The 20,479-nt window shown below is 43.8% G+C and overlaps 1 protein-coding gene across 1 annotated transcript in view; it reads right to left on the reverse strand.

Moving 5' to 3' along the window:
* The window catches only part of LOC111669552 (sodium/potassium/calcium exchanger 3-like), a 74,648-nt gene extending 55,574 nt beyond the window's left edge, over positions 1-19,074 (reverse strand). The window contains exon 1 of the mRNA XM_023425913.2: positions 18,754-19,074. Coding sequence (XP_023281681.1) covers positions 18,754-18,931 — 178 coding nt within the window. The 5' untranslated portion in view covers positions 18,932-19,074. The remainder of the gene's footprint in view (positions 1-18,753) is intronic.
* Between the last annotated feature and the right edge of the window lie 1,405 nt (positions 19,075-20,479).

The raw sequence follows: 20,479 nt of genomic DNA on the forward strand, positions 1-20,479 counted from the left end.
CTCATCTATCTATCTATCTATCTATCTAGGTACACAACAGTGGGACAGGAATGTAAAACCTGTATGAAGGGACCGTGTGTCTTCAACTAGTTCAAATAAAGAGCTGAAAACCACCAAGGTGTAAAAAGTGTTCATGGCTTAAAACTAGATCAAAGTCAATGTTGAGCTCAGACAAACACAACAATCACACATGATCATAGATGATATGATGTCATTGACAGGTGACCAATGAAACAACCGTTACCATGATTAAGTCGTCTCTCCTTTTAGATATTCTAATGTGGAAAAATTACAGATTATTACTTTAACTAATATTTACTTTAATTTTGGCCCCATTAGAAACACATGATGAACTGTGAGGGCCACCTGTCTGCAGTGATGTACAGACCACTGATCACTGATGTACTGATGAAAGGAAGTTATAAGGAGAATTTATACTTGTATTCACACAGTATGAATATGATCATGTCTCTATCATGTCTGTGATCACAGTCGACTGAGATGTGACTCGAGCAAACATTTCAGCTGCTCTTCTCACTCTCTGCTCTCACTCTCTGCTCTGCTCTCACATCGTGTTAGGAGCAGAGCTGCAGTGACTGAGTTCTGGCCTCTGATCAGAGGCCAAGGACCTACATCAGTACTGTGCTGTATTCATCCTGTGTGGACACACATGGTGCACCAAGCTGCTGCTCTGAGGACATGCTGCACTCATCCTTTCCACTTCATGTCTCTGTCCACATTCTCTCCATCTTTGATCCTGTTTTAGATTAACTGATTAATCAACATTATAATTAGCAGATTAATCAATAATTTACCGGAAGAGGAGGATGAAGAGCAGAGGCAGATGAAAATATGTAGATGAAATAGACAGATGTAACATGTTTGTTCAGAATGCTGTATTTGAAAAGCAACACAAGCAGTTTACATGGTTGTGTTCTCTAGTGTTATCTAGAGTGGAGCACTTCTACTTTCTGATTGGTTGACACCAAAATGCATCCTACCTTATTACCATAAAGTTACCTGGACGTCAACTTTTTCTAACACCCAAGACACACCACCAACAGACATCTGCACTGGTTGGGAATTAATAGTGCAATACTGGATCGGTTTAGGTCCTGCCTGGCTGAAAGACGTTTTTGTGTCAGCCTTGGTGATTTTGTGTCCTCTTTGGTGCCTCTAACCTCTAACTTACGGGGTGCCACAGGGTTCGATTGTTGGGCCCCTTCTTTTCTCACTTCGTCCCTTGGTTCTATTTTCAGAAAACATGGCATCTCGTTCGACTGTTATGCGAATGACAGTCAAATGTATGTACCCCTGAAGCAGAAAGATGCGTACTCTGTCGAATCGTTACTAGAGTGTCTCAACGACATCAAAGCGTGGATGACATTAAGTTTTTTTAATTTTAATGACAAGAAAACTTAAGTAATGTTGTTCGGATCCGGTGGTACCCATGATACCCCCCCCTATGAACCTGGGTTCTTCGGCATCTTATTTAAAACTCACAGTTACAAACCTGGGTGTGAAAATGGACTAAGACTGGATAAACAGACCAGCTCTGTTGTAAAATCCAGCTTTTTTCTATTGAGGCAGTTATCCAAGGTCAAGTCTGTTCTGTCGAGGCAGGACTTTGAAAAGGTGATACATGCCTTTATTACAACTCGTCTGGACTACTGCAATGCTCTCTATGTTGGGGTTAGCCAGGCTTCCCTCTCACGTTTGCATTTGGTTCAAAATCCTGCTGCTTGCCTTTTAATTGGAACACACAAGCAAGAGCACATTTCCTCCCTCCATTTGCTCCCTGTGCGTTTTTAGAATCAATTTCAAAATTGTTCTGTTTGCCTATAAATCCCTGAATGGTCTTGCTCCATCCTATCTCTCTGACCTGTTTCAACCTTATGTACCTTCACGGTCTCTCAGGTCTGCTGATCAGCTGCTCTTAGTGGTCCCGAAACCTATATTGAAACTCCCAAACTCTGAAAAAGTTGCCTTTACACATTAGGCAGGCCTCTTCACTGCCTGTCTTTAAATATCTTCTTATAACACACCTCTTTTCCCTGGCTTTTGACACGGTGTGAGATGTTGCCTTTTTATTGCTTAACTGTTGTTGTTTTTACATGTGTTTTGTCTTTTTGTACTTTTAATGTGAGATTTTTTGCTTGTGTTTTATGTCTTTTTGTATTTTCTTGTTATTGTACAGCACTTTGGTGAACAGTGTTGTTTTTAAAAAGTGCTTTATAAAGAAAATTGGATTGCATTGGATTGGATTGGATCTGCTGCTCGCCACGACGCGACACCAGCTCATACAGAAAAAGAATGGCTACCAGTCACTTTGACATTATGAACATTCAGTCAGAGTGAGCCCAACACACTGAACATTCGCCTGATAGATAATGAAGAGGAACAGAAGAACGGAGGAACAGTGAAGGCGAGGAAGTGAGGAGAGGATGAAGGACTGAAGGACTAAAAGACAGCAGCAGCAGACTCTTCCTCAGGAATGGACCCCTCTCCTCAGCTCCTCTTCCTCTCATCTGTCTCTTCCAGAGATCCCAGAATACACATGACTGCTGCTAAAATAGGCTTCAGGCTCAGTGATGAATTAGCCAGGACAGAGAGAGAGAGAGAAAATAGCTCCTAATGTTTAATCACAGCTAGATCTCATACAGGACATGGCCCACAGACAAACTCGGTGACCCTGACTCAGACCTGCTCATCCATCACAGCTCTGATCTCTGCATGTGTGTGTGTGTGTGTGTGTGTCTGTCTGTGTGTGTCTGTGTGTGTGTGTCTGTCTGTCTGTGTGTCTGTGTGTGTGTGTGTGTCTGTCTGTCTGTGTGTGTCTGTGTGTGTGTGTCTTGTGTGTGTGTGTGTGTGTGTGTGTGTGTGTCTGTCTGTCTGTGTGTGTCTGTGTGTGTGTAAGTGTTCGTATGATTTGATTAGGAACACGTGAGAATGGGCTCCTGAGGGGAGAGCTAAAGCTGCTGTTAACAGATCAGGAACAATTAGGAGAAACACTCACACACAGACACGGAAACAAACACAGGTGAGATAGTGTCAGAATTTATGATCCCCTGTTTCAGTATTATCTGCTATCAGAATCAATAATCAAAATACAAACCAGATACACTACATCATATAGTACCATACCATAACATACAATACTATAATATGTCATAGTATAATATGTTTTATTATACTAGACTACAACAGGTCAACAATTCATTCCAAATCTTCTGTGCCCCTGTTAATGGTTTGGAGTGGAAACACTGCCTCAAGGCTGCAAAAGACTTGTTGATATCATAGTGACATCATACCAGCAAGACATAAACGTGACACATTCCACTATAGTCTCTATGTCTAGGCTTAATCTGATTATGACACAGACATGAAAAATATGAATATATTTTTAAGCATTTTAGCATCTGTATGTGCAGCAATAACAATTTTACAATTCATACAAAGAAATAATTGTTATTGCATCATTTAATATCCTGATTATTCATTGTGAGTCATTCTGTAACTGTTTGATACTATTTGAATATTTACTGATCACAGTGTTAGAGCCTGTGGAGCCTCGTTAAGACTCTCCGGTCCCAATAAATGAAGTTCAGAGTTAAACAGGACTTTACATTAGAGTGATTGTACTAAAGTAAACTGATACAGGTTTTTACCTCAGTTTCACAATCAGTGAAACTATTCTTCTCTCTCGTCCTTCTATGTGTCTGATCACCTGTGGCACAGACTGTTTTTTTATACAAACTGATTGATTAAGGGATTGTCTTCATCCATTTATGGGTATTTGTGGGAGTGGAAATGAGGCTTGCGTACATGTTCCTCAATGAGTGAGATTTATAAAGCAGAACCATGTGAACACATGGCTTTATAATTCTGATGAGAAGAATAGGTATGAATATTTCATGAATTTACACCAAGCATCAACCTCTGGGACTGGAAAATGAAGCCAACACTGAAGAACCAAAAACTTCTAATGACCACTAGAGTCTGGCTCCAACAATGAGTCAATCCCCATAGACTCCCATGTTTATATAACTCACCTGTTTACATTTTATTAAGGCTTAAAATTATGGAGAATTGAGGGCGTGGCCTCTTTGACTGATAGGTGGGTGAGCGTATTCTTGCTATAAACCCACATGAACCAGATCTTGGCTCCACACATGCTCCTCCTCTTTGTCTATTTTTGGATTAACTGGCAGTTAGGGGCAGAGTCAGACACTGCCAAGATGGCGACGGTGGAGCAGCTCACTCTGAGCTTCAAAACCATTCTTCATAAAACTGTGGGTGACATCACAGAGGCTACGACCATCTTTATTTACAGTCTATAGTCTGGACAGAGTTTTATGCATCTGGCTCCAGGTCTGTGGTTCATGAGTTTGAGGCAGTTTGATTAAAAAATGTGATGACACATGTTAATTATTGATTATTCTACCTTATTTTATTCAGATTACTTTCTGATAGGATTCATTATTTGGCTGGTCTATAAAACATCTGAAAACACTGAGAAACTACTATTATAGTTCAACTGTTTTTTTTTTCAGTGATTCATTATGATCCTCACACCTGAGAAGCTCAAACCACTGATTTCTCATTTTTCTTTAAAATTTACTAAAACATTTAAATAATTATCAGAATTGTTGCTGATTATCTGTTGAATGACTTCATGATAAATCAACTGATCATCTCAGCTTAAAGGTGCTTGTTGAGTTGTTTAGTTCACTCAAAGCCTGAAAGCAGCGTGATCTGACTGCAGCTGATGAGCTGAGTGGACATTTCATTATGAACTCTCTCTCTGTTATACACATACACACACACACACACACACACACACACACACACACACACACACACACACATACCTTTGAACTCAGTGTGACATTATTCTAACTCTAAAATAACATCATCCTCATTCTGATCGAGACCCTGAAACCACAATGTCCTCACTCCCAGACCAACAGCACCACATGATCCCAGACCAGATCCAGTCTTCCCTCACAGTTCAAAGTGTCAGTCTCCTCATGATGTTACACACTGGATCAGCTCTGCTGTGGATTCATTATTCATCTCTTAAATTAAACATAGACAGGGACTTCCATGGAACCAGCAGGACTCTTATGATAACCTCATTAATTGTGTGTTTCAGTGAGGAATACAGCTCCCTGTTATATGTTAACAGCATATGATATTGTGCTCACAGTTATGATTTAAAAGCCTATAAACTAAAAATCTGAGTGGGACCCCAATACACTGAGCTAATTATGTTGCTGGTTGTTCTCTCTGTTGTTCAGAGGAATTTAATGACGCTAGAAGTTTAGCTGAAGGAAGAGTTAACGCTGCATGGGCCACCAGGTCTCAGGTACAGCAGGGTGTCGTCTGCGTAACAGCGAAATGAGACATTTTTTTTCTGAAAATAGACTCCAGAGGAAGCATAACAGGGAAAATATAATATGGAACCTTGTGGTACTCCACAGGAGATGGTAAAGAGGGAGAGGACACACTATCTATTCTAACAGAGGCTGATCTGTAAGATGTAAACCAGTGAAGGGGCCAGTCCCTGATGCCAACAACATGCTTGAGCTGGTCCAAGAGGATGGAGCTATCAACTGTCAAAGGCAGCATAGATCTAAAAGAATTAAAATAGTGTGAGTTCCTGAGACTAAAGACGAAACAAGTGGTTTGAATTGATCTCTGGTCCTCAGCATCAGTTCTTAAGGTCCTCCACTACTGAAATCCCTTATCCTCCATCTGGATGAAGCTTCACCATAACAAGGGGATAAAGGCCTTTTCCAGCTCTGCTGTAACCTGTGACCTGGCTGCCACACCTGACCTGGAACAGGAAGCTACACTTGGCCTTCAAAGTACATGAGACAGGGACAGATTGCAATATGAGGTTTAACCTTGCAAGGGTTTGTATAATATTGAACCATCTCATTTACATATCTTTAATTATATCTATAAAACACCCTGTCAGGCTGTATTTTACAACCATCAATACTCTACAGCGTCTGCAGGTTGAGTCACATGACATATACAGTGAGATAACTGTATGTGTAACGTGTCTCTAGCATGTTGCATTAAACACATAATGTGAGCTTTAACTTGTTGCTATATCTAATAGCACAATCTTGTGATATAGAATTACATTTTGCCAGTAATTTTATCTTTATTTGTTTGTTGCAAAGTGTAGCTACATATTTGTGTCATTTTATATTTTTATTTTGTTATATTCATATTTGGTGCTTGGTTACAAAGGTAACAATACAACTATATAAAGTCCATTACAGGAGGACCAAGTCAGACCAGGCTTGTATCCCCCAGGTGAGTGTGTGACTGTTAAATGAAGATCTGTAAATATTAATATATTAATGTATCTAATCTGAGAGAGAAAGTGATTATATTGACTTACAGAGTGATTATCTATGTGTATTTTATATCAGTTGTGTCTTTATATAATTTATAATAAAGATTTTTGATCCGGATTAGAGTTTGACCGTCAGCCATATGATTTATTTATTTACAGTTCACTCATTAGTGTTTCTTATTTTTGAGACCTGGTTTTTATCCCCCAGATCGTGAAGTTCTTGTAAGAAATAAAGAAGTCAGTGAATCGACGTTGGAGCTGACTGTGTCTCTTCATTGGAGTCGACCGATCAACTGTTACTTCAACATGGTCTTCTACACAACGCAGAGACTGGAACTGTCACGTTGAAGAGATTTAACGGGGTGTTGTAAACTGTATATTCAGGAGCAGAATGAACCCTGTTACATTTACTGCAGCTCTGACATGCGGACTGCAGGTCTATTTGGTGTTAATGTGACTACCTGTGGAGGTAGTTCAGAAGACTGGATCCCCACTGTCTTCAGTGCAGAACCACCTGGACTTCAAACAGTCCTTGGTGACAAAGCTGTGGTACAGAGGATCACTGATCACAGGCTGCTCCACATGTTCCTCAGTGAAGATGTACAGACACATCTACAGCAGAGTTTGGATCAGCTGTTTCACAGTATAGATGACTGTCTGTGTCTCAGAGGAGCATAATGATGCTCTCTCACTGTTCATTTGAAATACCACACATCACTCAGAATCATGATTGTCACAGCAGCTTCAGCCCCGACACTCCGTCTCATCAGACAGAGAAACACCACATGATGTTTGACTTCATAACTGTGATGACTGATTCCTCAGCTGCTTTCATTGGACACATTATTCTTTACATTACTGAGCTGCAAAATCATTACATTTGTACAAACTTGAATCAAGTATTTATCTATACCACATTTAAACAAAGTTTGTCTGCAAACATTTGCTTCTTTTGCTCATCTGATGTGAAAGTAACAACCTAATAATGTAAAACCTAAAGATAGTAGAGTTTAGACAACTAGAAGACCAGTTTGTAGTAATCAACTGATTGATATACTGATTCTACAAGTCTATCAAATCCAGAGGCAGAGAGCACACATGATCACATACCCGGGAGGAGTCCATATACTGTAGTCCCTGATGAAAAAACACACAAACACACACACACACACACACACACACACATTATTCCCGTAATTTCAGATTTTTTTACCTCAATGTGGCCCTTATGCAAACAGACAGTCCTCACTCAGCTCAGTTTCACTGTCTTCACTCAGTGTACAGCAGCAACACAACCACTGACCTTGATAGAATGGTGGAATGTACCACGGACTACATTAACTTCTGTATGGACACTGTAATACCAGCAAGAACTGTACACTGCTTTCCAAACAACAAACCCTGGATCACCAGTAACATCAAGACCCTCCTCAAGCAGAAAGAGGAGGCCTTCAGGGATGGAGACAGGGAGAAGCTCAGGTGTGAGCAACATGAGCTGAAGAGGAGATTAAAGCAGGTGAAGGAGGACTAAGTAAAGAAAGTAGAGAGGAAGCTGCAGCACAACAACACCAGAGAGGTGTGGAAGGGGATGAGGATCACTGGCTATAAAGAGAAGAACAGCCAGGCAACATCAGGTGATGTGGACAAGGCCAATGAGTTCAACCTCTTCTACAACAGGTGTGACACAGCCTCACCTGTTCTCTCTCCCACTGCTTCAGCTGCAGCTTCTCCTGCAGCATCTCCTCCACAACCTGAAACTGCAGCTGCAACTCCCTCCACACTGGGGTCAAGTCTCCTGTTCTTTACTGCGGAGGAGGTGAGGGCGGAGCTCAAGAGGCTACGTCCTGGAAAGGCACCAGGCCGGACGGTGTGTGTCTGAGGCTGTTGAAGGACGCTGCAGCCCAGCTGGCAGAGCCTCTCCAGAGGATCTTTAACTTAAGTCTTCAAACAGGGAAGGGTGGAAAACATCATGTCTGGTTCCGGTACCTAAAGTAGTACAGACCGATGGCCCTCACATCACACATCATGAAGACCCTGGAGCAGCTGCTTCTCCACCTTCTGATGCCACAGATTGGACATGCACTAGACTCCCTACGGTTCAGCTACAAAGAAGATATTGGAGTGGATGATGCCGTCCTTTACATGCTCCACCGGCCCATTCTTACTTGGATGAGCCAGGTAGTTACATGAGGATTATTTTTCTTTGATTTCTCAAGTGCATTTAAAACCATCCAACCCCCCATCCTTAAAGACAAGCTGGAAGGGATGGGGGTGGATCCCTCCTTCACGTCCTGGATTGTGAATTACCTGACAAGACGACCACAGTACGTCTGGCTTGGTAACTGTGTCTCAGGGACAGTGACGAGCAGCACTGGGGCTCCACAGGGGACTGTTCTGGCTCCGTTTCTGTTCACCCTGTGCACCACTTTAAATACAACTCTGAGTCCTGCCACATATACTAAATACTCAGATGACACAGCTATTGTGGCGCATATCAGGAACGGGCAGGAATAGGAGTACAGGGATTTGACGATGGCCTTCAGTGAATGGAGCGACAAGAACTGCCTCCTTCTGAACATCTCCAAGGAGATGGTCATGGACTGTCTGCAGTCTAGGCCCATCCTTCGGCCAGTCAACATTTAAGGGAAGTACATTGAGGTGGTGCACACTTATAAATACCTGAAGGGGCAGAGCCGGCCATCTTGGACAATACCAACCCTCCTCTCCACAACATTCTGGCAGGAGAGAGAAGCAGCTACAGCTGCAGCAAACGTCTCATCTCACTGCGCTGCAGAACAGAGAGGTTCAGGAGATCCTTTGTTCCCACTGCCATCAGGCTGTATAACACCTCAGCCAAAGGAAGTGGACTAATCTAATTATTATTGTTTATATTTTATTAACCGTTATTACTGTTATAAACAATGAGCTAAAAGACATATGAATTTCCCCTAGGGCATAAATAAAGTATCTATCCATCGTTTTTGGGCATTTCTGCCTTTATTCAGATAGTGAAGTGAGAGACAGACAGGAAAATCAGGGAGAGAGAGAGGGGATGACATGCAGCAAAGGGCCACGAGTAGGATTCTATCTATCTATCTATCTATCTATCTATCTATCTATCTATCTATCTATCTATCTATCTTCCGTCAGGATTTTCACAATAAAACAAGCGGAAACAGAATGTACATCATGACTCAGATTGTAAATTGCGTTATGATTCCTTGGTCAAATCACCCACCCCTAACTGAATATGGGGGACAGGGCAGAACTGTTGGAAGAACGATAAGGAAGAGAAGGAACAGAAGTAATGAAATATTAAAAATCCAAGTATCAAACACTGAACTACTGTCTGAACATACATTTCTTCCACTCATCGTGGTGATTTTAACTCGGAAACAATGTTACAGAGATGATGCTGAAGCAAAACAGCAAATAAATAAGTCAACAAACATTAGAGCTGTGAACAGGCTTCTGACTGCTGTGAACTGGTGATACAGGAGAGAAGTGGGGGAGAAAAGAAAGGACTGATGCGAAGGGTAAAGGGTCACAGCTACAGGGGGACACACTGAAATAAGTGCCACCAAAATGGAGGAAGAAAGGGACAAGATGAGAGCTGAGAGAATGAAGGGGGGAGAGAGATGAGGACAGAGAGGGGGGGTGGAGGGATAGAAAGAAGAGAGAGGTTGTTTGTGTCTGACTGGAGGAGTGATGCTCTCTGTTCACACAGGCTGACCCAGATGCAGCTGAATTAGACACAGTGCTGTGTGAAGAGGTGTGTGTTTATGTGTGTGTGTGTGCCTGTGCGCGCTAGTGTGTGTGTGTGTGTGCCTGTGCGCTTGCGTGTGTGTCAGTGTAGGTATGAGAGCTGCAGAGCTTCAGGTAAACAATCTGTTACCGAGGGTCACAGAAATCTAAATGTTCTGCAGCATATTGACACTTTAACAGGGCTGAGTGTGGAACCTCTCTATCTTTTAGTGTGGAACCTCATTATCTTTCATAATGACCAAAAGGTGTCATAGTAAACCAGTATCCAGTACCAGAAAATAGAACTGATGTTGTGGTTTGGTTTTGTGTTCGTTTTGTTGTACCTCTGTGTCTGTGTTCTTTTTTTCCCTGCAGTGTGTGTGTGTGTGACAGGAGGCGTAGCTGGTCAATCTCTAGACAACACACACCTGGGTTAATTCTTCACGCATTACCTTCACTATAAAAGCCTGGTCATGAGTCCACTCCTGTGCCAGATAATTCCATCTCATTCAGTAGTGCTCTACATTCTCATGTTTTATCCATAGTGTGTTTATTGCTGCGTTGCTTCAGTGCCAGTATCATTGTAGCTTACTTGTTTTCCCTTGTGCTTTTGTAGTGTGTGTCTCACTGCCACGCCCGCTACATGCTCCAGTGTTCTCCAGCATTTGACTGCCTGCTCAGGCACCATCTTCCTCCTCAGTGCCAGCCTGCCTCTTGCCGCCACTGCCTGTGATTTTTGTCTTCTATTTGCTTTAAACCTCTTACATTAAAACTGTTAAAAGACACCGCAGTGTCCAAGTCTGCTTCAGTTGGTCCAGAAAAAACAAAACCACACACAACATCTGGCCACTATGGCGCCAGCAGAAACGGAGCGACTCAAGCAGGCACTGTCTTCACAGGGAGCTCTGGAGAAGCACTGGTTGGAGAGAGCAGCTCATTCTCTCATTGTTTGGACAGATAATAAAAATCTGTCATACCTCTGCAGACGAGGCTCGGTGGGCTCTGTTCCTGGGCCATTTAAATTTTACCCTAAACTACCACCTACCGCCCTGGGTCCAGGAACATGAAGCCGGACACCCTTTCCCATCAGTTCGCCCCTAGAGTGGAGGAGCCATCCAAGGAGACCATCATCCCCTCTTCCTGTGTGGATGGAGCTGCCAGGTGGGAGGTCAAGCAGGTGGTCCAGGAGGTTCAAAAGGACCATTCCACTCCTGACAGGTGTCCACCAGATTGTCTGTTCGTTCCACCTCCAGCGAGGTCCGTGCTCCAGTTGGGCCACTCCACCCAAGTTGCCTGCCATCCCAGGTTTCACAGAACCCTGGCTCTCGTGCAGCAACAATTTTGGTGGCATTCGATGTCTTGACAGAGAATTTGTCTCAGGCTGCTCCGTCTGTGCCCACAGCAAGTCATCTCACGTGCTCCAGCTGTCCTCCTTCGTCCCTTTCCCATTCCCCACCACCCCTGGTCTCACATTGCTGTGGATTTCATCACTGGTTTGTCACCTTCAGAAGGTAATACCACCATATTCACCATCATTGACAGATTCTCTAAATCGGTTCATTTTGCACCCACAACCTGGAGATCGCCACCAGACTCCTGCGCCTGAGTATAAGGTGAGACAAGAAGTTTGGCTATCGTCACGTGACCTTCCACTTCAAGTGGAATCCTGGAAGCTGGCCCAAAGGTACATTGGTCCTTATGTCGTTAAGAAAATCATCGATCCCAGTGTTGTCCGCCTAAAACTTCCACCAAGTCTCAATGTTCACCCTGCTTTCCCTGTGTCTTTGTTGCAGGCTGTGCCCGAACCCCCTCCACCCCACCATTTTCTTTTTTTTTCTTGCAGTGTGTGTGTTTGTGCGGCAGGAGGCATGGCTGGTCACTCTCTCTCTCTCGGTCTCTGGCAGACGAGGCACACATGGGTTCAATCTTCTGCAATCACCTTCACCATAAAAGCCTGGTCATGACTCTACTCCACTTGTTCAGTAGTGCTCTAGCATTCTCTTGTTGTCCATAGTGTGTTTTTTGCTGCGTTGCTTCAGTGCCAGTGTCATTGTAGCTTACCTGTTTTCCCTTGTGCTTTTGTAGTGTGTGCCTCACTGCCACGCCAGCTACATGCTCCAGTGGTCTCCAGCGTTTGTTCTCCTGTGCTCACCGTGAGACTGCCTGCTCAGCCACCATCATCCACCATAGTGCCAGCCTGCCTCTTGCCACCACTATTTGTTTTTTGTCTTCTATTTGCTTTAAACCTCTTACATTAACACTGTTAAAAAACGCTGCAGTGTCCGAATCTGCCACAGTTGGAATAGAACCCTGATGACATTCATACATTTATTTACTTACTTAGTCACTGTGTGACTGCTTGTGTTTGGACAATGTTTAAGGCTGTGTTTTTTTCATGCATACTGACATATTAAAATGTTGGTATGGGTAATGCGTTAGCATTGATGGTGCTTGTTCACACATCCATTAGACTAAGCACCATGAGTATCCTTCTGGAGTGATGAAGTGCTAGTACTATATCAGTCCAACATCCTTCCAGCTCTTTGTTTCAAATGCTCCTCTGTGTTCACCAGCTTGTTTCCTGACTGTCTCTCTGCTGTTGGGTGGTGGTAGGTGGTATATAGAGGGTCATCAGAGCTGAAAACAGCTGCTGCTGTGATTGGACGCACTAAGAACTACGAGCTGCAGCTAAACAGCTCTGTGGGGAAACTCCACTGACCAATGGTGGAACTATGATCACTGAGTCAGTCAGTTACTCAGTTAGTCAGCCACTCAGTCAGTCACTAACTCAGTTAACAATGGATCAAACTACCATGTGTAATGTGAAGATGTGACACTGTATGATGGTAAAACTAAAGCAATTTTAATGAGTATGTGAATGACACTGAGGCTGACACTGCAGCTCTGCTGAGAAAGAGGGAACTTCTACTTCACCACAAACTCTCATCTACATTTATAAAGAGATGAACACAGAGTTTCACCCTACATCAGTACCTGTCCTTGTGTTGAAACGTTAGAAGAACACACCCATGGGATCTGCTACAAACTGTACATACAGTATACAGACATACAGACAGGCTGACCACAGTAAATATTTCTTCCGTTTTAGAGTTTTTAAATTCGTTTGGATCAGTTTCTGTCGTTCAGTGAAGAACTTCAACACTACATTCCTCTGCTCTCCTCAATTTCCCTCCAAAGCTCTGTCGACAGTCTAACCAGCTAATTAATGAACCTGTCAATCATACATTAAAGGCCCCACCCAGAGAGGAGCAGCAGTCTGTTTGACAGAAATGTCACCATTAGCCTGTTGGCAGCAGAAACAGGAGATGAAGACATGAAGCTATAGAAGAGAAACACAGCTCTAAGACTACAACAGCAGCTAACAACAACTAACAAGAGCATGGTAAATACTACAACAACCATGATCCCGACAGTCAGATGTGTGGTCAGAGTGGCAGCAAATTGAAAACACTTTGTCAGATGAGAACTAGACATGTTGTTTTGACCAAATTCCTTAAAAGTTTCACTGGTTTAAGATGCTAATACTTTTAGCCTAATCCTGCCTTTAGTAGCACAGAATTTCAAGCTCTGTGATTGAATGTTTCTTGACACAATGTGCCTTTTCGTTTGAGGGAATGTCTCATGCATATACCTAGCGTAGGTCATTGAGGTAGTCAAGAAGCTGCAAGACAGCAAGGCGCCAGGTGTAGATGAGATTCCCCTGAGATGCTGAAGGCCTTAGACATTGTTGGGCTGTCATGGTTGACCGCCTCTTCAGTGTCACATGGAGGTTGGGGACATTACCTGTGGAGTGGCAGACCAGGGTGGTGGTTCCAATTTTTTAAAAAGAGGGACCGAAGGGTGTGCTCCAATTATTGGGGTATCCCATTGCCCAGCCTCCCTGGAAAAGTTTACTCCAGGGTGCTGGAAAGGAGGCTCTGACTTTGTTGAACCTCAGATCCAGGAGGAGCAACACAGATGCTGTAAGGATCAGTAGACCAGCTCTTTACTGAGGGGCTCATGGGAGTTTGGCCAGCCAGTGTGTTCACAGGACTTGGGGTATTGGGCCCATTGATACAAGCCATTCGGTTCTTGTATAACCAAAGTAAGAGCTGTGTCCGCATTCTCCTCACAAAGTCAAACACGTTTTTGGTGAGTGTTGGACTCTGCCAAGTGTCTGCAATACTGTTTGTGATTTTCATGGACAGGATTACAAGGTGCAGCCAAGGTGAGGAGTGTGTCCGGTCTAGGAACCACAGAATTGCATCATTGCTCTTTGCAGATGATGTGGTTCTGTTGGCTTCATCAGAACATGATCTCCAGCGCTCACTGGGATGGTTTGCAGCCAAGCATGAAGCAGCCGGGATAAGAGTCAGCACCTCCAAGTCTAACACCATGGTTCTCAGCTGGTGGACTGCTCCCTCCAGGTTGGGGGTGAGTTGTTGTCCCAAGTGAAGCAGTTTGGGGTTTGTCGGGGTCTTGTTCACGAGTGAGGGTAAGATGGAGCGGGAGATTTACAGATGGATCTGTGCGGCATCAGAAGTAATACAGATGTTGTACCGGACCATTGTGGTGAAGAGGGAGCTGAGCTGGAAGGCAAAGCTCTCAATTTACCGGTTGATCTTCGTTCCACTCCTCACCTATGGTCATGAGCTCTGGGTAGTGACCGAAAGAATAAGATCGCAGATATAAGGGGCTGAAATGAGTTCACTGCTCAGGGTGTTTGGGCTCAACCTTAGAGATAGGGTGAGGAGGTCTGACATCCAGAGGGAGCTTGAAGTAGAGCTGCTCCTTCGAGTCCAAAGGAGCCGGCTGAGGAGAGGTGGTGAGGAGACCTCCCTCCATCCTTACTCCTCACTCTCCACCTGCTCTGATTCATTGCCTCTTATCCACTCTCATCCCCATCACGCCCCCCCCCTCAACATGGACAACCTTCCCCTTCCCTTCTTCCATCACTGCCACTGCTGTCCTCACTTGTTCCCACTTTTCCTTTTCAGATCCCCTCCTCCTCCTCCTTCCCTCCACTCTTGTCTCTTTTTGTCTCATTCAGCTCTGAGTCCTGAGGCTTCATCAGCATAAAGTGCTCCGTCTGTGCCCCCCCCCTCTGTAGCGTGCATAGAGAAGGGGACCCAAGCTTTAAGTTATGTAATGAGATCATCTGGAGACTAATGCTGTATAGGACATATAGTGAGCAGCCATTAATGGCTCCTCTATAGCACGACCATTTGTCTGGCTGGTACAAGTCCTTTATCTTTGTCACAGATGGATGATGGAGCGACTCAGTGGCATTAAACCTGCAGATAATAGCAGCAGCAACATGTGTTTGCTCATATGTGTAATCTGCCCTCCTATAGTGCTTTTGTCCGGGGTCCGGCTTTTACCTTCACATGTGGACGGGCGGATGAGGTTAAAAGGGAGGTGGAGGAAATAAGGACAGATGGAGGATGAGGCGAAGTGAGGCAAGATGTGGGACATCCACGTGTCGGTCCACAGGGTTGACACGGAGAGCACACACACACACACACACACGTGTTAAGGTGTGTGTGTGTGTGTGTGTGTGTGTGTGTGTGTGTGTGTGTGTGTGTGTGTGTGTGTGTGTGTCCAAGACCTTCGGAATTGAGACTGCAGGACTGAGGAGGTCTTCCATGTGGGAGTCAATTAGAATCCAAATGTGAACAGGTTTCTCCATCAGACATGGAGGGTCTGGTCCGCTGGTTCATCGGCTCTTCACTTCTCAAATTCAAGTCAAACTGCTGCCAGTGTGAGGTCATGTGATCAATCAGTGATCAAAGCCGTTAATAATTGTGATCACTGTTTCAGTCAGTTGTCAGTTGTCTGGACTGCTTCAGCTTTAAAAATGACCTCAGACTCTGGACAACTGTGCTGTCAGCGTTTAACTGTTCTGATCATTTATAAACTGAACTCAAACACAGAACAGTGAATGTTTCAGGAGAAAAGACAACATTTCTAAGGATCTGCTGCTTTTATCTGTTCCAATAAAAACTGAAGAAGAAAAGTGAAAATCAGAACGTGAAGCTGCCTCCTCAGGCCACTCACTGTTACCTGAAACATTACCCTGACAAAACTAATCATGACTTTACAAACAAACTCCATCAACTGAGGAATACAGCTAAAAGCTCTGGAAAAGGAGTAAGTACACATTGAGAGAAGAAAGGGGATTGATTAAAGGGAGGGAGACAGAAATATAGAAACTTCAGTATATACAAAGCAGAGTTATCCACAATTACTGGTTCATCGTACATTCAATTATATACAAATATAAAATCAATACATTTATCTACATCAATTATTTTCATTATTGAGAAGATTATTTAGAAGTTGTTCAATTTCCAGTGACACAAACAGAGAAAAGATCCTGATGATAAATGGCGTCACCACTTCATCAATTATTCACAGCTCCTCCTTCAAAAATCTACTTTTACTTCTGCAGCAGCCTCACAGTCCTGCAGCCATAGTCCTGCAGCCACAGTCCTGCAGCCACAGTCCTGCAGCCTCACAGTCCTGCAGCCATAGTCCTGCAGCCTCACAGTCCTGCAGCCAGTCCTGCAGCCAGAGTCCTGCAGCCTCACAGTCCTACAGCCGGAGTCCTGCAGCCTCACAGTCCTGCAGCCTCACAGTCCTTCAGCCTCACAGTCCTGCAGCCAGAGTCCTGCAGCCTCACAGTCCTGCAGGCAGAGTCCTGCAGCCTCACAGTCCTGCAGCCTTAAAGTCCTTCAGCCTCACAGTCCTGCAGCCTCACAGTCCTACAGCCTCACAGTCCTGCAGCCTCACAGTCCTGCAGCCTTAAAGTCCTTCAGCCTCACAGTCCTTCAGCCTCACAGTCCTTCAGCCTCACAGTCCTTCAGCCTCACAGTCCTGCAGCCTCACAGTCCTGCAGCCTCACAGTCCTGCAGCCTCACAGTCCTGCAGCCTCACAGTCCTGCAGCTTCCTTTAGGACTGTAAGGCTGTTGTAAGGGAACAACCAACAACACAGATGTTTTCTGATGGCTCCTCATACACAAGATACAGATCAGAAGAAAATCCACCATCGCTTTATGTCAACTGCATCATCCAGAGAAATTCGAAAGCTCCATCTCTCAGACACCTCACAAGAACAGACCCAGAAAAGATCCTCAGTCATGCAGCTGTAGATCTGAGCTCTCTATCAGTCAATCAGCTCTTTTCTTTCTGAAACCACTGATGTGCATCAAGAGGACGGTTATTTAACCTGAGTGTCCAAACTGAAACAGACAATCATCCACAGGAAAATGTCTGCTCATTGACCCACACTCCGCATGAGTACACACATCGATGACACATTCACTGGATCAATGATGACAATCATCAGGTAATCTACTCATCTTACTCAGTGCTTAGAACCAAGAAGAACTAGTTTATTACAGAAGGGTCCATATAATTATTATAAATAATGACATCAGTTTTAAATAAATACAGTTTAAAGCAGCAATTAAAACCTACCGTTTGTTTTCTATTCAAATACATAAAATCATGTTGTGAATGTCTCCTCGTGGCCCTTCATTCAGGAAAAACATATTATCTGACACATTTTCGCTGTTCTTTATGTTCTCCTGCATGTTTCACCTCAGGAACACAGAACCCTGTTTGAGAACACAGGTGTTCTCTTCAGGAGTCTGTCATCTGATCTGTTAGTCCCTGACAACAGAAACCTCAGCTCACTGTCAGAAAAACCAGAGTCGCAGGTCCAGTTCTGAGACAACGAAACATCTGGAGGTCACCAACAACGGGGACTGAGGAACCTGAACAGGTTCTGGGTGCAAAAACAGTTGTACAGAAGACACCAGGACAGTCTGAGCTCAGAGCTGCTGTTCAACATATGTTCATTATACTTCCATTCACAGAGAGCTGCCCTCATCAGAACAGACATACACACACACACACACACACACACACACACTAACATCCACTGATCAGCTGATCAGCTGTTCTCTCACAGGAAGTTTAAATGAAGATTCTGTCAGTGATTCAACAGAGTGAGAGCTCCACTGATGATGAGTTCCAGATGTGGAGTTACAGGGAGGCGTGCTGCTGCTGCTGCTGCTGTTGTTGTTGTTGTTGTTGTTGTTGTTGTTGTTGTTGTTGTTGCTGTTGTTCACAGTGACTGTAGATGTGTACTGACAGTGAAGCTGTAGCTCAGTCAGACATATAATCCTCACAGAGTGTGTAGTGCCTGATCAGTGAGAGTTTACTGATGTGTACTATATAACTATGTTTCTGTTACTGCTTTAAATTCACTGTTTATGATATGATTCCTCCACCTTCTCCTCCTGTACACCCACCACAACAGTGAAGGTTAATAATTAATGTAACAGATAAAATAAATAAAAATTAAAAAGCATAAATAAACCAGAGACAGTGAGGTTTTCTAACAGCCTGTTGTTTGTGGTCTTCCTCACAATAAACCTGTTCTTCTCAGAATAAACCTGTTCTTCATGACCGTGGTCTTCCTCCCAATATACCTGCTCTTCATGACCGTGGTCTTCCTCACAATAAACCTCTTCTTCCCCCCCCTTTGAATAATTTTCTTCTTCTTCCTCTCTGAATAAACCTGTGTATCCTGCTGTCAGACAGTGGGGTAAAGAGAACTGCTCCTCACCTGCTCTCTGCACCACGGACTGGAGCCCTACGACCAGCCCCAGCACTACCCCCGCAAAGCACATCTGGAAGGCGAACAACTCCTTTCGCTTTCTCCGCCTGGCTTTGCTCCTCCGCCGGTTCAGCATCACTCCTCCTCCGATGGCATCCGGTATCCCGTCAACCACCACACGGGTCATGGCGCTCCTCTGGCGGCGAGCGTTGTGACGGAACTCCCCGGTGGTGGAGCTGCGGTGGGAGAAACTGGAGTGGCAGCAGTGACGGAGATGCTGCTGTGACGGGGCTGAAGTTAGTGGACGGGAGGATCCGACGGGCTCTTCGATGGGTCTGTCAAGTTAACCAGAGTGTTAACCGTGTGACTTCCGCCCTCAGATTTCAAAATAAAATTTAGACGGTTAACATTTAAGTACAGCAGCTACAGGTTAACATAAAGATTTTATGATGGAGCTTCGTTTCAGATGTTTTTAAGTCCATGACACTGACTAGCCTATACACAGTAAATTGAATATGAAGTATAATTTTATTAATAGCTGGTATAGGCTATTTGAAAGAACAGGATATGTTAGAGTATATGTGACTATAAAACCCACCTGTGACAAACATATAGGCCTATAAAACAGTAATAGAGCTGGTAAACAAAAGCCAAAATTAAAACTAAGCTGATCAATTATTCATTTGTGTTTTCAGCGCCTATAATTCACACGTGGTTTTACATGGATTTTGACTCAGTCCCATACTGGTCCTCTCTGACTGACATGATGTAAAAAGGCAGAAACAAAAAAAGACTTATGCTTTTAATTTAAAATCCCCGTTTCCGGGTGTTAGTAAATCTCCGGCTTAACTTGAGGCTGTTTGAATAGGTCGGAGTCAGAGAAGTGTCTCCACCGTGTTTTCCTCCTCCTCAGTTGGAGCCAGAGGGCGGGCGGTCTGGATCAATGACGCGGGACAGGAGTGCGGTTTCTCGGTGTGGACATTTAGGTGGAGCGCGGTGCCTCTACGAAGCTCCGGATCTGCAGGGAGGAACATAAAGGAGGGAGGGGCGTATGTGTGTGTGTGCGTGTGTGCGTGTGTGCGTGTGTGTGTGTGTGTGTGTTTGTGATGACCAGCTGTTGTTGCTGTGTAGGAATGACACTGGTGATCAAAACAATGTTATTTATGTAAATAAAATGACATTTTATTTTATTAAATCATATTTGAATCCATATTTAAAATCCTTTTTTCTAATATTCATTTTACTATGTTTCCACAGAACAGACTGTTTACATTGACACTGACTGTTACAATGGTGACTTTATATATTTTATAGTGTGTCACAATATCTAATAACAACAAACAATCATAATAATGCATGTACGCTTTACTGGCCTCCATACAGGTCAAATCTAACATGTAATTCTCAGTCATATATGCAGGAGAGTGGTGGTGGTAAATTGTCAGTTTATACCAGTTCAGCTAAAAGAGAAAATGAGACTTCTGGGAAATAATAAAGTGCTGAAATGAGAAGAAAAGTCTTTATTACCATTAAAAACAAAGAGACTGATCTTTCACCTCTGAAACTGCTGATTAGGTCAAAGGTCACGCTCTCTTACCTCTCACATGGATGCTTTTACTATGAAAGCAAAGCAGAGAGTTGAAAGAGGAAGGACAACGTCAGTAGTTGATGTAGATACGCTGATCTATCATCCCTCCACCTCTTCGTCCTCCTCCTCCTCCCACTGAGGTGTGTA

The sequence above is a fragment of the Seriola lalandi genome, unplaced genomic scaffold (genome assembly GCF_002814215.2).
Source record: "Seriola lalandi dorsalis isolate HSWRI2012SDOR001 ecotype SW California unplaced genomic scaffold, Sedor1 jcf7180002054795, whole genome shotgun sequence".
NCBI lineage: Eukaryota > Metazoa > Chordata > Actinopteri > Carangiformes > Carangidae > Seriola > Seriola lalandi.